General features: G+C 42.2%; 1 protein-coding gene across 1 annotated transcript in view; it reads right to left on the reverse strand.

Moving 5' to 3' along the window:
* Positions 1-1,939: 1,939 nt before the first annotated feature.
* LOC116373130 (regulator of G-protein signaling 7-like) overlaps positions 1,940-14,789 on the reverse strand; it is a 57,466-nt gene continuing 44,616 nt past the window's right edge. The window contains exons 3-4 of the mRNA XM_031821847.1: positions 5,575-5,625; positions 1,940-2,588 (exon numbers count right to left, since the gene is read on the reverse strand). Of these exons, the coding sequence (XP_031677707.1) occupies positions 2,575-2,588; positions 5,575-5,625 (65 nt within the window). The 3' untranslated portion in view covers positions 1,940-2,574. The remainder of the gene's footprint in view (positions 2,589-5,574; positions 5,626-14,789) is intronic.

Consider the following 14,789-nt stretch of genomic DNA (forward strand, 5'->3'; position numbering starts at 1 on the left):
GACAGTCAACCAACGCTCTGGATAACATGAAAACAGCCTAATCAGCTCTGCTAGGGTGAGTAAAATGATCAGAGTGAGGTGTTCTCTCATTTGTGTCTGAAAGTAACTAGCAAGCAAGCCAATGTTAGCCAGTTAGCTTAGGTGCTTTACTGCCAGAGCGTCCAGTGTGCACTCTGAACGCTCAGAGAGCGAAATGCTCTGAATTTATGAACGGACAATCTGACAGCACAGTTACAGTCACCAACACTCTGGATAACATAACAGCCTAACCAGCTCTGCTAGGGTGAGTAATGTTAGCGGTTCTCTCTCACTTAGATGTCTGGAATGTAATGTTCAGTGAGCAGTTCTGTCATTTGTGTCTGGAAGTAGCTAGCAAGTTTGGGTGCTTGACTGCTGTTAGTTGAGAACGCTCGGATCAACCCTTAAAGAGATGGGTGGGGCTAAAGCTTAAGAGGGTGGGAACGATGCTGAATGGGTGTAGACAATGACGGGCTCTCCAGTAGGTACCAAAACATTCAAAGGCCATTTCCTCAAAAGTGAGTTTACAAGTTGATCAACTTTCAAAGCAGAATTACTTTCCATTGTTCCTGAAATCAAGTGTATGATATACCATTTTGTAGCTCTGAGTCACTACTTTTATCCAATGTAAAAAACACAACTTCAAATTCCAATTTGAGCCAGTCGGTCACATATGTGTCTCTAGTATGGTCATACATTTGGCAGGAGAATAGGAAGTGGAGCTCAGTTTCCACCTCATTTTGTGGGCAGTGAGCACATAGTGTAACGGCTCTATTCTATCTCCTCCTCTGACGAAGAGGTAGAACAAGGATCGGACCAAAATGCAGCGTGATGATGATTCATGATATATTTTAATGAAGGAAAACCTATACATACAGAAACTACAAAACTAACGAAATGAAAACCGAAACAGCCCTATCTGGTGCAAACACAAAGACAGGAACAATCACCCACAAACACACAGTGAAACCCGGGCTACCTAAATATGGTTCCCATTCAGAGACAACGAGAATCACCTGACTCTGATTGAGAACCGCCTCAGGCAGCCATAGACTCTGCTAGAGAACCCCCACTAAGCCACAATCCCAAAACCTATGAAAAACCCCCAATACATAAACACAACACAAAATAAACCCATGTCACACCCTGGCCTGACCAAAATAAATATATAAACACAAAATACTAAGACCAGGGCGTGAAACATAGCCTGTCTTCTCTTGAGAGTCAGGTCTGCCTACGGCGCCCTCTTTTGATAGCAAGGCTATGCTCACTGAATCTGTACATAGTCAAAGCTTTCTTTAAGTTTGGGTCAGTCACAGTGGTCAGGTATTCTGCCACTGTGTGTACTCTCTGTTTAGGGACAAATAGCATTCTAGTTTGCCCTGTTGTTTTGTAAATTCTTTCCAATGTGTCAAGTAATTATCCTTTTGTTTTCTCATGATTTGGTTGGGTCTAAATGTGTTGCTGTTCTGGGGCTCTGTGGGGTCTGTTTGTGTTTGTGAACAGAGCCCCAGGACCAGCTTGCTTAGGGAACTTCTCAGAGGAATAGTTTTTTATGTGCTCTGGGGCTACGGTGTCTAGATGGAATTTGTATTTGTGGTCCTGGCAACTGGTCCTGGCAACTTTTTGGAACACCATTATTTTGGTGTTCCAAAATGTACTGTCAGATTTACTGTCAGGGCCCAGGTCTGACAGAATCTGTGCAGAAGATCTAGGTGCTACTGTACGCCCTCCTTGGTTGGGGACAGAAGAACCAGATCATCAGCAAACAGTAGACATTTGACTTCAGTTTCTAGTAGGTTGAGGCCGGGTGCTGCAGACTGTTGTAGTGCCTTGCCAATATATATGTTGAAGAGGGTGGGGCTTAAGCTGCATTCCTGTCCCACCCCACGGCCCTGTGGGAAGAAATGTGTGTGTTTTTAGCCAATTTTAACCACACACTTTTTGTTTGTGTACATACATTTTATAATGTCGTATGTTTTCCCCCAACACCACTTTCCATCAATTTGTATAGGTGACCCTGATGCCAAACTGAGTCGAAAGCTTTTTTTGAAATTAACAAAGCATGAGAAGACTTTGCCTTTGTTTTGGTTTGTTTGTTTGTCAATTAGGGTGCGCAGGGTGAATACGTGGTCTGTTGTACGGTAAATTGGTAAAAAGCCAATTAACCATGAGGTTGAACCTTCGTTAGAGTCCAGTTGTATTTGCATATGGTTACTAGCATCATGATGGCCTAGTGAAAGGGAAAGAAGAGTGCTACATCAGAAATGTTTTTTTATCCTCCTGCAACACTTCAAAGCCAGCATCCCCTCCCACCAGTGAGAAGGCTTTCCGAGCTGTCCTCCCCTCCCCCTCTGTCCCTCCAGTCTCTGCTCTAAGGCTCATCAAACGAAGGGTCATGGTTTGAGGGGTTTAGCCTCTACTCTGTCCACAGCTGGGAGCTGCCATGTGCTGGGCTGATGGCTGGGAGCTGGGATGCTGTGCTGGGCAGACCAGGTGCCAGGGGACTGCAGAGGGGCTCATCGCTCAGGGGCTCATCGCTCAGCTGGAGAGGAGTCACTCAAGGAGAGCTAGGGGAGAGGGAGTTTGAGGAGAAGAGGATTGGAAGAAATGGAGTTTGAGGAGAAGAGGATGAGAGGAAATGGAGTTTGAGGCAATGGAGTTTGAGGGGAGGGGGGTTTGAGGGGAGGGGGATTAGAGGAAAGGGAGTTTGAGGAGAGGGGGATTAGAGGAAATGGAGTTTGAGGGGAGGGGAGGGGGATTAGAGGAAATGGAGTTTGAGGGCAGGGGGATTAGAGGAAATGGAGTTTGAGGGGAGGCAAGGGGGATTAGAGGAAATGGAGTTTGAGGGGAGGGAATTGTAGGAAACGGTTATTGGGCTACAGTTTTTATGTACCGAATAAAAATCAAATGTTTAATGTGTTTCCATTGCATTTTCAAATCTACCGATAGTTTTATCACAAACTGTAGCGTTGAATTGAACATTTGTCTTCTCTGTTCTTGGCATGTGCACTCTAGCCAACAGCTCACATATATAGTTCTGCAGCTATGCTAGTGTACTTGATGAGATTATTACGGATAAGAGCAACAATATTTTATTTGTCAAACAGCAGCCAAGCATCGATCATCATGTAACCAGAATAAGACCCTCGATATATATTGGAAAGGAGCATCAAGTTCATCACCATACACTTTCACCACCCTGTGAAGTTCATCATAATCGATTTCATCTGTAGCCTAATAAACTACATGGTTTCCTGAGTCGTAGTGGGAGGATCACACACCGTATCATCGCGTGACAAAAAGATCCTGCCATGAAAAACAAACAAATTGTCTATTGTTTTTTTATACAATAGAACCAAAACGCCCTGTTTCCATCACAGCTGTATTCATACAATAGAACCAAAACTCCCTGTTTCCATCCCAGCTGTATTTATAGAATATAACCAAAATGTCCTGTTTCCATCACAGCTGTATTCATACAATAGAACCAAAACGCCCTGTTTCCATCCCAGCTGTATTTATACAATAGAACCAAAACGCCCTGTTTCCATCCCAGCTGTATTCATACAATAGAAACAAAACGCCCTGTTTCCATCCCAGCTGTATTCATACAATAGAACCAAAACGCCCTGTTTCCATCCCAGCTGTATTCATACAATAGAACCAAAACGCCCTGTTTCCATCCCAGCTGTATTCATACAATAGAACCAAAACGCCCTGTTTCCATCACAGCTGTATTTATACAATAGAACCAAAATGTCCTGTTTCCATCCCAGCTGTTTTTATACAACAGAACCAAAACGTCGTAATGTTGTTTTATATTGTCTGACTTTACTCCATAAAATCTGTGGATGGAAATGTGGTTTATAAAGCCATGTTGAGCTCCAGAATGCAGGACATGGCCATTAGAGGTGTTCAGAAACGCAACGATCCACTACTATTGATACAACAAGTCAAGACTACTGACACAAGTCAAGACTATTGACACAAGTCAAAACTACTGACACAAGTCAAGACCATTGATACCACAGGTCAAGACCATTGATACCACAGGTCAAGACCATTGATACCACAGGTCAAGACCATTGATACCACAGGTCAAGACCATTGATACCACAGGTCAAGACCATTGATACCACAGGTCAAGACTATTGACACAAGTCAAGACTACTGACACAAGTCAAGACTACTGACACAAGTCAAGACTACTGACACCAGTCAAGACCATTGATACCACAGGTCAAGACCATTGATACCACAGGTCAAGACTATTGACACAAGTCAAGACTACTGACACAAGTCAAGACTACTGACACAAGTCAAGACTACTGATACAAGTCAATACTATTGATACAACAAGTCAATACTATTGATACAACAAGTCAAGACTATTGATACAACAAGTCAAGACTATTGAGCTAATGGCATTGATTCAACAGGTAAAGACCATTGATACCACAGGTCAAGACCATTGATACCACAGGTCAAGACTATTGACACAAGTCAAGACTATTGACACAAGTCAAGACTACTGATACAAGTCAAGACTACTGATACAAGTCAATACTATTGATACAACAAGTCAATACTATTGATACAACAAGTCAAGACTATTGATACAACAAGTCAAGACTATTGAGCTAATGGCATTGATTCAACAAGTCAAGACTATTGACACAAGTCAAGACTACTGATACAAGTCAAGACTACTGATACAAGTCAATACTATTGATACAACAAGTCAATACTATTGATACAACAAGTCAAGACTATTGATACAACAAGTCAAGACTATTGAGCTAATGGCATTGATTCAACAAGTCAATACTATTGACACAAAAAGTCAAGACTATTGAGCTGATGTGTCACGCCCTGGTCTTAGTATTTAGTGTTTTCTTTATTATTTTGGTCAGGCCAGGGTGTGACATGGGTTATTTATGTGGTGTGTTTTGTCTTGGGGTTGTTTTGTAGGTATTGGGATTGTGGTATAGTGGGGTTATCTAGAAAAGTCTATGGTTGCCTGAAGTGGTTCTCAATCAGAGGCAGGTGTTTTTCGTTGTCTCTGATTGGGAACCATATTTAGGCAGCCATATTCTTTGAGTGTTTGGTGGGTGATTGTTCCTGTCTCTGTGTTAGTTGTCACCAGTTTAGGCTGTTTCGGTTTTCACGTTACGTTTATTGTTTTTGTATTGTTCGTGTTTCATCTTCATTAAAGATGTATCGAATTAACCACGCTGCATTTTGATCCGATCCCTGCTACACCTCCTCTTCAGAGGAAGAGGAGAAAGAAAACCGTAACATGATGGCACTGAAATCAAATCGCATTGAGTGTAAAATAAAATCTGAAGCATTTCAGAGGAAACAAAATCATGTATTTCAATGGCTGTTGGAATATTCTGGATTTTCTAGGAAAGTAGAGTTTGAATCATTTACATCCTTCATTAGGAAAACCAAAACATTATTTAAAGAACACTTGAGTTGTTGACATTTTCAATGATACGTCAACAACAAAAACAGACACATTGAATGTAAATAACATCAAATAAATCTTACCTTGATCATCAATGTTCAGGTTTTTGATCATCCACTGTACAATGTCAGAACCTGCAAGACAAACCATAACACTCAACATTCTGCTTCTGCAAGACAAAACAAAACACTCAACATTCTGCTTCTACAAGACAAAACAAAACATTCAACATTCTGCTTCTACAAGACAAAACACTCAACATTCTGCTTCTACAAGACAAAACAAAACATTCAACATTCTGCAAGACAAAACATTCAACATTCTGCTTCTACAAGACAAAACATTCAACATTCTGCTTCTACAAGACAAAACATAAAACATTCTGCTTCTGCAAGACAAAACATTCAACATTCTGCTTCTACAAGACAAAACACTCAACATTCTGCTTCTACAAGACAAAACACTCAACATTCTGCTTCTGCAAGACAAAACACTCAACATTCTGCTTCTGTAAGACAAAACACTCAACATTCTGCTTCTGTAAGACAAAACACTCAACATTCTGCTTCTGTAAGACAAAACACTCAACATTCTGCTTCTGTAAGACAAAACACTCAACATTCTGCTTCTGTAAGACAAAACACTCAACATTCTGCTTCTGTAAGACAAAACACTCAACATTCTGCTTCTGTAAGACAAAACACTCAACATTCTGCTTCTGTAAGACAAAACACTCAACATTCTGCTTCTGTAAGACAAAACACTCAACATTCTGCTTCTGTAAGACAAAACACTCAACATTCTGCTTCTGTAAGACAAAACATAAAACACTCAACATTCTGCTTCTGTAAGACAAAACACAAAACACTCAACATTCTGCTTCTACAAGACAAAACACTCAACATTCTGCTTCTGTAAGACAAAACATTCAACATTCTGCTTCTGTAAGACAAAACACTCAACATTCTGCTTCTACAAGACAAAACACTCAACATTCTGCTTCTACAAAACAAAACACTCAACATTCTGCTTCTACAAGACAAAACACTCAACATTCTGCTTCTACAAGACACAACATAAAACATTCTGCTTCTGCAAGACAAAACACAAAACACTCAACATTCTGCAAGACAAAACATTCAACATTCTGCTTCTACAAGACAAAACACTCAACATTCTGCTTCTACAAGACAAAACATAAAACACTCAACATTCTGCTTCTGTAAGACAAAACACTCAACATTCTGCTTCTGTAAGACAAAACACTCAACATTCTGCTTCTGTAAGACAAAACACTCAACATTCTGCTTCTGTAAGACAAAACACTCAACATTCTGCTTCTGTAAGACAAAACACTCAACATTCTGCTTCTGTAAGACAAAACACTCAACATTCTGCTTCTGTAAGACAAAACACTCAACATTCTGCTTCTACAAGACAAAACACTCAACATTCTGCTTCTACAAAAAAAACACTCAACATTCTGCTTCTACAAGACAAAACACTCAACATTCTGCTTCTACAAGACACAACATAAAACATTCTGCTTCTGCAAGACAAAACACAAAACACTCAACATTCTGCTTCTGCAAGACAAAACATTCAACATTCTGCTTCTACAAGACAAAACACTCAACATTCTGCTTCTACAAGACAAAACATAAAACACTCAACATTCTGCTTCTGTAAGACAAAACACTCAACATTCTGCTTCTGTAAGACAAAACACTCAACATTCTGCTTCTGTAAGACAAAACACTCAACATTCTGCTTCTGTAAGACAAAACACTCAACATTCTGCTTCTGTAAGACAAAACACTCAACATTCTGCTTCTGTAAGACAAAACACTCAACATTCTGCTTCTGTAAGACAAAACACTCAACATTCTGCTTCTGTAAGACAAAACACTCAACATTCTGCTTCTGTAAGACAAAACACTCAACATTCTGCTTCTACAAGACAAAACACTCAACATTCTGCTTCTGTAAGACAAAACACTCAACATTCTGCTTCTGTAAGACAAAACACTCAACATTCTGCTTCTGTAAGACAAAACACTCAACATTCTGCTTCTGTAAGACAAAACACTCAACATTCTGCTTCTGTAAGACAAAACACTCAACATTCTGCTTCTGTAAGACAAAACACTCAACATTCTGCTTCTGTAAAGACAAAACACTCAACATTCTGCTTCTGTAAGACAAAACATTCTGCTTCTGTAAGACAAAACACTCAACATTCTGCTTCTGTAAGACAAAACATAAAACACTCAACATTCTGCTTCTGCTGGTATCAAAAACATGTGAGCGGAAAAAACAACATATTGAAATAACTTTAGATAAATGTCCCTTCTCATGTACAGTATATTGTTACATGCATATCTAAAGGAGATGTGAGTCTGAAACATCGCCACAGCTCTCCTTTCCTTACTGCAGCAAATCTCCTACCAGTTTATGTTCACCGCTCCCCAATCCAATCCATTTCTGAAGGACCAGACAGAATAAAGCAAGTCTGACAGTCAATCTACAGAGACTACATTACAGAATAAATGAAAAAGCAAGTCTGAGAGTCAATCTGCAGAGACTACATTACAGAATAAATGAAACAAGACAGAGTCAATCTGCAGAGACTACATTACAGAATAAATGAAACAAGACAGAGTCAATCTACAGAGACTACATTACAGAATAAATGAAAAAGCAAGTCTGACAGTCAATCTGCAGAGACTACATTACAGAATAAATGAAAAAGCAAGACAGAGTCAATCTGCAGAGACTACATTACAGAATAAATTAAACAAGACAGAGTCAATCTGCAGAGACTACATTACAGAATAAATGAAAAAGCAAGTCTGACAGTCAATCTGCAGAGACTACATTACAGAATAAATGAAACAAGACAGAGTCAATCTACAGAGACTACATTACAGAATAAATGAAAAAGCAAGTCTGACAGTAAATCTGCAGAGACTACATTACAGAATAAATGAAACAAGACAGAGTCAATCTACAGAGACTACATTACAGAATAAATGAAAAAGCGAGACAGAGTCAATCTGCAGAGACAACATTACAGAATAAATTAAACAAGACAGAGTCAATCTGCAGAGACAACATTACAGAATCAATTAAAAAGCGAGGCTGACAGTCAATCTGCAGAGACAACAATAGAATGTAGATTAGAATATAGAACACACAAAGCCAACTGCTGTGTTTGGATAAACAAGTCAAGGGCCTATATTTCCCTGAATGCCTTTAATCACGGTTAGCTTATCAAATAAAATGACATACAATCAGTGTAAATTCTATGGAGCATTTTTTTTTACAATGTAATTTGACAGTGAACAAAAAGCAAGGCCTTGCCAACATAAAATCCATGGCCTGGAATACAAGCCTGGACCAATCTAAATAACATCAACATATACTGTAGAGATGCACACACACACTCTACGGACCCATGGAATCCTACCAGACACTCTACGGACCCATGGAATCCTACCAGACCCTCTACGGACCCATGGAATCCTACCAGACACTCTACGGACCCATGGAATCCTACCAGACACTCTACGGACCCATGGAATCCTACCAGACCCTCTATAGACCCATGGAATCCTACCAGACCCTCTACGGACCCATAGGATTCTAATAGACACTCTACGGACCCATGGAATCCTACCAGACCCTCTACGGACCCATGGAATCCTACCAGACCCTCTACGGACCCATGGAATCCTACCAGACCCTCTACGGACCCATGGAATCCTACCAGACCCTCTATAGACCCATAGGATTCTAATAGACACTCTACGGACCCATGGAATCCTACCAGACACTCTACGGACCCATGGAATCCTACCAGACACTCTACGGACCCATGGAATCCTACCAGACCCTCTATAGACCCATGGAATCCTACCAGACCCTCTACGGACCCATGGAATCCTACCAGACCCTCTACGGACCCATGGAATCCTACCAGACCCTCTACGGACCCATGGAATCCTAACAGACCCTCTATAGACCCATAGGATTCTAATAGACACTCTACGGACCCATGGAATCCTAACAGACCCTCTATAGACCCATGGAATCCTACCAGACCCTCTATAGACCCATGGGATTCTAATAGACACTCTACGGACCCATGGAATCCTACCAGACCCTCTATAGACCCATGGAATCCTACCAGACCCTCTATAGACCCATAGGATTCTAATAGACACTCTACGGACCCATGGAATCCTACCAGATCCTCTATAGACCCATGGAATCCTACCAGACCCTCTATAGACCCATAGGATTCTAATAGACACTCTACGGACCCATGGAATCCTACCAGACCCTCTATAGACCCATGGAATCCTACCAGACCCTCTATAGACCCATATGATTCTAATAGACACTCTACGGACCCATGGAATCCTACCAGACCCTCTACGGACCCATGGAATCCTACCAGACCCTCTACGGACCCATGGAATCCTACCAGACACTCTACGGACCCATGGAATCCTACCAGACCCTCTACGGACCCATGGAATCCTACCAGACCCTCTACGGACCCATGGAATCCTACCAGACCCTCTACGGACCCATGGAATCCTACCAGACCCTCTACGGACCCATAGGATTCTAATAGACCCTCTACGGACCCATGGAATCCTACCAGACCCTCTACGGACCCATGGAATCCTACCAGACCCTCTACGGACCCATGGAATCCTACCAGACCCTCTACGGACCCATGGAATCCTACCAGACCCTCTACGGACCCATGGAATCCTACCAGACCCTCTATAGACCCATAGGATTCTAATAGACACTCTACGGACCCATGGAATCCTAACAGACCCTCTATAGACCCATAGGATTCTAATAGACACTCTATGGACCCATGGAATCCTACCAGACCCTCTATAGACCCATAGGATTCTAATAGACACTCTATGGACCCATGGAATCCTACCAGACCCTCTACGGACCCATGGAATCCTACCAGACCCTCTACGGACCCATAGGATTCTAATAGACCCTCTACGGACCCATGGAATCCTACCAGACCCTCTACGGACCCATAGGATTCTAATAGACCCTCTACGGACCCATGGAATCCTACCAGACCCTCTATAGACCCATGGAATCCTACCAGACCCTCTATAGACCCATAGGATTCTAATAGACACTCTACGGACCCATGGAATCCTACCAGACACTCTACGGACCCATGGAATCCTACCAGACCCTCTATAGACCCATAGGATTCTAATAGACCCTCTACGGACCCATGGAATCCTAACAGACCCTCTATAGACCCATAGGATTCTAATAGACACTCTATAGACCCATAGGATTCTAATAGACACTCTACGGACCCATGGAATCCTAACAGACCCTCTACGGACCCATGGAATCCTACCAGACCCTCTACGGACCCATGGAATCCTACCAGACCCTCTATAGACCCATAGGATTCTAATAGACACTCTACGGACCCATGGAATCCTAACAGACCCTCTATAGACCCATAGGATTCTAATAGACACTCTACGGACCCATGGAATCCTAACAGACCCTCTATAGACCCATATGATTCTAATAGACACTCTATGGACCCATGGAATCCTAACAGACCCTCTATAGACCCATATGATTCTAATAGACACTCTATGGACCCATGGAATCCTAACAGACCCTCTATAGACCCATAGGATTCTAATAGACCCTCTACGGACCCATGGAATCCTAACAGACCCTCTATAGACCCATATGATTCTAATAGACACTCTATAGACAGATATTATTGTAATAAACCCATATGATTCTAATAGACACTCTATAGACAGATATTATTGTAATAAACCCATAAGATTCTAATAGACCCTCTATGGACCCATATGATTCTAAAAGACCCATAAGATTCTAAAAGACCCATAAGATTCTAATAGACCCTCTATGGACCCATATGATTCTAATAAACTCTCTATGGACCCATATGATTCTAACAGACTCTCTATGGACCCATATGATTCTAACAGACCATCTATAGACCCATATGATTCTAATAGACACTCTATAGACAGATATTATTGTAATAAACCCATAAGATTTTAATAGACCCTCTATGGACCCATATGATTCTAATAGACCCATAAGATTCTAATAGACCCTCTATGGACCCATATGATTCTAATAGACACTCTATAGACAGATATTATTGTAATAAACCCATAAGATTCTAATAGACCCTCTATGGACCCATATGATTCTAATAGACCCATAAGATTCTAATAGACCCTCTATAGACCCATATGATTCTAACAGACTCTCTATGGACCCATATGATTCTAATAGACACTCTATAGACAGATATTATTGTAATAAACTGATAAGATTCTAATAGACCCTCTATGGACCCATATGATTCTAATAGACCCATATGATTCTAATAGACCCATAAGATTCTAATAGACCCTCTATGGACCCATATGATTCTAATAAACTCTCTATGGACCCATATGATTCTAACAGACTCTCTATGGACCCATAGGATTCTAATAGACCCTCTATGGACCCATAAGATTCTAATAGACCCTCTATGGACCCATATGATTCTAACAGACTCTCTATGGACCCATAGGATTCTAATAGACCCATATGATTCTAATATAAAAGTCTCCATTCAGCACCATGGACAGCACTACTAACAGCTCCTACAGTTTTGATAGTAGCTGCTACCAGAATCGAGGCTCCTTTCAGCACCATGGACAGCACTACTAACAGCTCCTACAGTATGTAATCATTATATCCCGGGAAGGTAAAACAGGACTCATTGTTATTACAGAACCTGGGCAGATCTGGACAGGAGAATAAAACAGGCTGTGTTTCAAATGGCACCCTATTTCCTATGTAGTGCCCTACTGTGCTCTGATCAACATGAGTGTTCTATATAGGGAATAGGGCTCTGGTCAACAGTAGTGTTCTAGAACTGGAATAGGGCCCTGGTCAACAGAAGTGCTCTACAAAGGGAACAGGGTACCATTTGGGACATCACTATAGTAACAGAAGAGGCACTAGACTTTAATTACAGCCTTATCAACCCTCATGTAACAGGACACACACCAGGTGACAGACACTGGGCTGTCATCTCAACCCTCATGTAGCAGGACACACACCAGGTGACAGACACTGGGCTGTCATCTCAAACCTCATGGAGCAGGACACACACCAGGTGTGTGAAGAACAGACAGCGTCAACATAAGCAGAATAGTTGTTTGTGTGTCAGAGCGTCAATATGGGCTGACTGATGGTCTATTGATCTGTTATTACCTACTGATGGTCTATTGATCTGTTATTACCTACTGATGGTCTATTGATCTGTTATTACCTACTGATGGTCTATTGATCTGTTATTACCTACTGATGGTCTATTGATCTGTTATTACCTACTGATGGTCTATTGATCTGTTATTACCTACTGATGGTCTGTTACTGTTGATCTGTTATTACCTACTGATGGTCTGTTGCTGTTGATCTGTTATTACCTACTGATGGTCTGTTACTGTTGATCTGTTATTACCTACTGATGGTCTGTTACTGTTGATCTGTTATTGTCTACTGATGGTCTGTTGATCTGTTATTACCTACGGATGATCTGTTACTGTCTACTGATGGTCTGTTGATCTGTTATTACCTACGGATGATCTGTTACTGTTGATCTGTTATTACCTACTGATGGTCTGTTACTGTTGATCTGTTATTACCTACGGATGATCTGTTACTGTTGATCTGTTATTACCTACTGATGGTCTGTTGATCTGTTATTACCTACTGATGATCTGTTACTGTTGATCTGTTATTACCTACTGATGGTCTGTTACTGTTGATCTGTTATTACCTACTGATGGTCTGTTACTGTTGATCTGTTATTACCTACTGATGGTCTGTTACTGTTGATCTGTTATTACCTACGGATGATCTGTTACTGTTGATCTGTTATTACCTACTGATGGTCTGTTGATCTGGTATGACCTACTGATGATCTGTTACTGTTGATCTGTTATTACCTACTGATGGTCTGTTACTGTTGATCTGTTATTGTCTACTGATGGTCTGTTGATCTGTTATTACCTACGGATGATCTGTTACTGTTGATCTGTTATTACCTACTGATGGTCTGTTGATCTGTTATTACCTACCGATGATCTGTTACTGTTGATCTGTTATTACCTACTGATAGTCTGTTACTGTTGATCTGCTATTACCCACTGATGGTCTGTTACTGTTGAACTATTATTAACTACTGATGATCTATTGATCTGCTATTACCTACTGATGGTCTGTTGATCTGTTATTACCTACTGATGGTCTGTTGAACCAGTCCATTCAGCAGCCAGCTCTCTCAGATAGCCGTCCATCTCCACCAGTCCATTCAGCAGCCATCTCTCTCAGACAACCGTCCATCTCCACCAGTCCGTAGAGCATCCAGCTCTCTCAGACAGCCGTCCATCTCCACCAGTCCGTAGAGCAGCCATCTCTCTCAGACAGCCGTCCATCTCCACCAGTCCGTAGAGCAGCCATCTCTCTCAGACAGCCGTCCATCTCCACCAGTCCGTAGAGCAGCCATCTCTCTCAGACAGCCGTCCATCTCCACCAGTCCGTAGAGCAGCCATCTCTCTCAGACAGCCGTCCATCTCCACCAGTCCGTAGAGCAGCCATCTCTCTCAGACAGCCGTCCATCTCCACCAGTCCGTAGAGCAGCCATCTCTCTCAGACAGCCGTCCATCTCCACCAGTCCGTAGAGCAGCCATCTCTCCCAGACAGCCGTCTATCTCCACCAGTCCGTAGAGCAGACAGCTCTCTCAGACAGCCGTCCATCTCCACCAGCCCGTAGAGCAGCCATCTCTCTCAGACAGCCGTCCATCTCCACCAGTCCATTCAGCAGCCAGCTCTCTCAGACAGCCATCCATCTCCACCAGTCCGTAGAGCAGCCAGCTCTCTCTGACAGCTGTCCATCTCCACCAGTCCATTCAGCAGCCAGCTCTCTCAGACAGCCGTCCATCTCCACCAGTCCGTAGAGCAGCCATCTCTCTCAGACAGCCGTCCATCTCCACCAGTCCGTAGAGCAGCCAGCTCTCTCAGACAGCCGTCCATCTCCACCAGTCCGTAGAGCAGCCATCTCTCTCAGACAGCCGTCCATCTCCACCAGTCAGTAGAGCAGCCATCTCTCTGACAGCCGTCCATCTCCACCAGTCCGTAGAGCAGCCATCTCTCTCAGACAGCCGTCCATCTCCACCAG

Source organism: Oncorhynchus kisutch, unplaced genomic scaffold (assembly GCF_002021735.2).
Source record: "Oncorhynchus kisutch isolate 150728-3 unplaced genomic scaffold, Okis_V2 scaffold4021, whole genome shotgun sequence".
In the NCBI taxonomy this organism is placed as follows: Eukaryota; Metazoa; Chordata; class Actinopteri; order Salmoniformes; family Salmonidae; genus Oncorhynchus; species Oncorhynchus kisutch.